Below are 1,422 nucleotides of genomic sequence, written 5' to 3' on the forward strand. Positions count from 1 at the left end.
TTTACCTTTAATTTGAGTAGGTAAATGAGATGATTTGCCAATGAAATGAGTATATTACTCTCAAAATAAGATAATTAGATAGTAAGCACTTGAAATAAGACAAAATAATTGTTTTTTCCTATTTTAAATATAAATTGTCTTGTTCCATTGACAAAATGTGTCACTTACACTGCAAAAACGATCTAGAAATAAGTCAAAATATCTTAAATTAAGTGTATTTTCCCTTAATTTGAGTAGGTAAATAAGACAATTTGCTAATAGAATTAGTATTTTTACACTTAAAATTAGGGTCTGATTATATAAACTTGATATAAGTCGATTCAATTTTATTTTTCTTATTTTAAATGTAAATTGTCTTGTTCTATAAAGTGTCTAAATTACCTCCACAATTCAAGAAAGAATGCACTTATTTTAGGAAAAAAAATTACCTTTCTAGATTTCCATTTTTTCCAGTGTACCTCCTCAAATTCAAGAAAAAAAATCCATTGTTTTAAGAAAAAATACTTATTTATTTGAACCGAACTGTTGAACAGCCATGAGAAAAAAAGGATTGTAACAGAGCCAAAGGATACATCTCTGTTTGACAGAGGAAACGGGTATTTCACTTCCCAGTAGATCGCCGTTTGTCCACCAAAGTCCTTCTCATAGAGCTCTGAATAAACACATGTAAAGAGAAATTCAATAAAACTGAACTCCACTTATTAAAATATAACAAATGTACTAATTCACAAGATAATTTCACAGCTCTTAAAGCCTGAAGGGAGCACACTAACACTGCCAGCACTATCACTGAAGCTGCATGAGGTACTTTAAAAGGTATAACTCTCCAAAAGCTGCAACTTACTTCATTACTGGGCCAGTTTCATTTGGTTTTAGATTTTAATTGTCGACGTTTTCAAAAACATTCAAACCAAAACATCTCTAAATGCTCTTGTAAACATGCATATTAAATACTTGCTAATAGGAGAAACTGGAGGACCTGGGACCACCTCCAAAGTTAGGAGCTAAGTAAAGTTCTGGTATCTGATCGGATGTCTCCTAAGCGCCGCCTCTTCCAGGGACAACCGGGAGTCGGACACAGAATTTAGTTTTGCATGCAAGATATTTTAGATTTGATTTTTGGGAGCTAGACTCAGTCTGCTGGTTCAAAATGGTCTGCTAGCAGACTCCAAAACGCGTGGAGAGGCTCGGAAATGTTGTGTACAGTGTTAAAAGGGAGATAAAGCTGGAATTTTCAGATCTAGAGCCCCTAGAGCTACAGTGTTACTCTATATTCCAGCGTGTTATTGTCATTATACTATCACAACAAAATTTACTCTCTGCATTTAAGCTGATGAAGATTCCCAGTCATCCAGGTCACAGTCATTACGTAAAATATCAAAAAATATCCACTGGACTTGGTTTTCAAGATTTGAAGACGTT

The 1,422-nt window shown here is 33.9% G+C and overlaps 1 protein-coding gene across 1 annotated transcript in view; it reads right to left on the minus strand.

The window, feature by feature from the left end:
* pctp (phosphatidylcholine transfer protein) overlaps nucleotides 1-1,422 on the minus strand; it is a 24,432-nt gene that overhangs the window by 11,193 nt on the left and 11,817 nt on the right. The window contains exon 3 of the mRNA XM_015382027.1: nucleotides 573-652. Within this exon, the coding sequence (XP_015237513.1) occupies nucleotides 573-652 (80 nt within the window). The remainder of the gene's footprint in view (nucleotides 1-572; nucleotides 653-1,422) is intronic.

The sequence above is a fragment of the Cyprinodon variegatus genome, unplaced genomic scaffold (genome assembly GCF_000732505.1).
Source record: "Cyprinodon variegatus isolate N-32 unplaced genomic scaffold, C_variegatus-1.0 Scaffold247, whole genome shotgun sequence".
In the NCBI taxonomy this organism is placed as follows: Eukaryota; Metazoa; Chordata; class Actinopteri; order Cyprinodontiformes; family Cyprinodontidae; genus Cyprinodon; species Cyprinodon variegatus.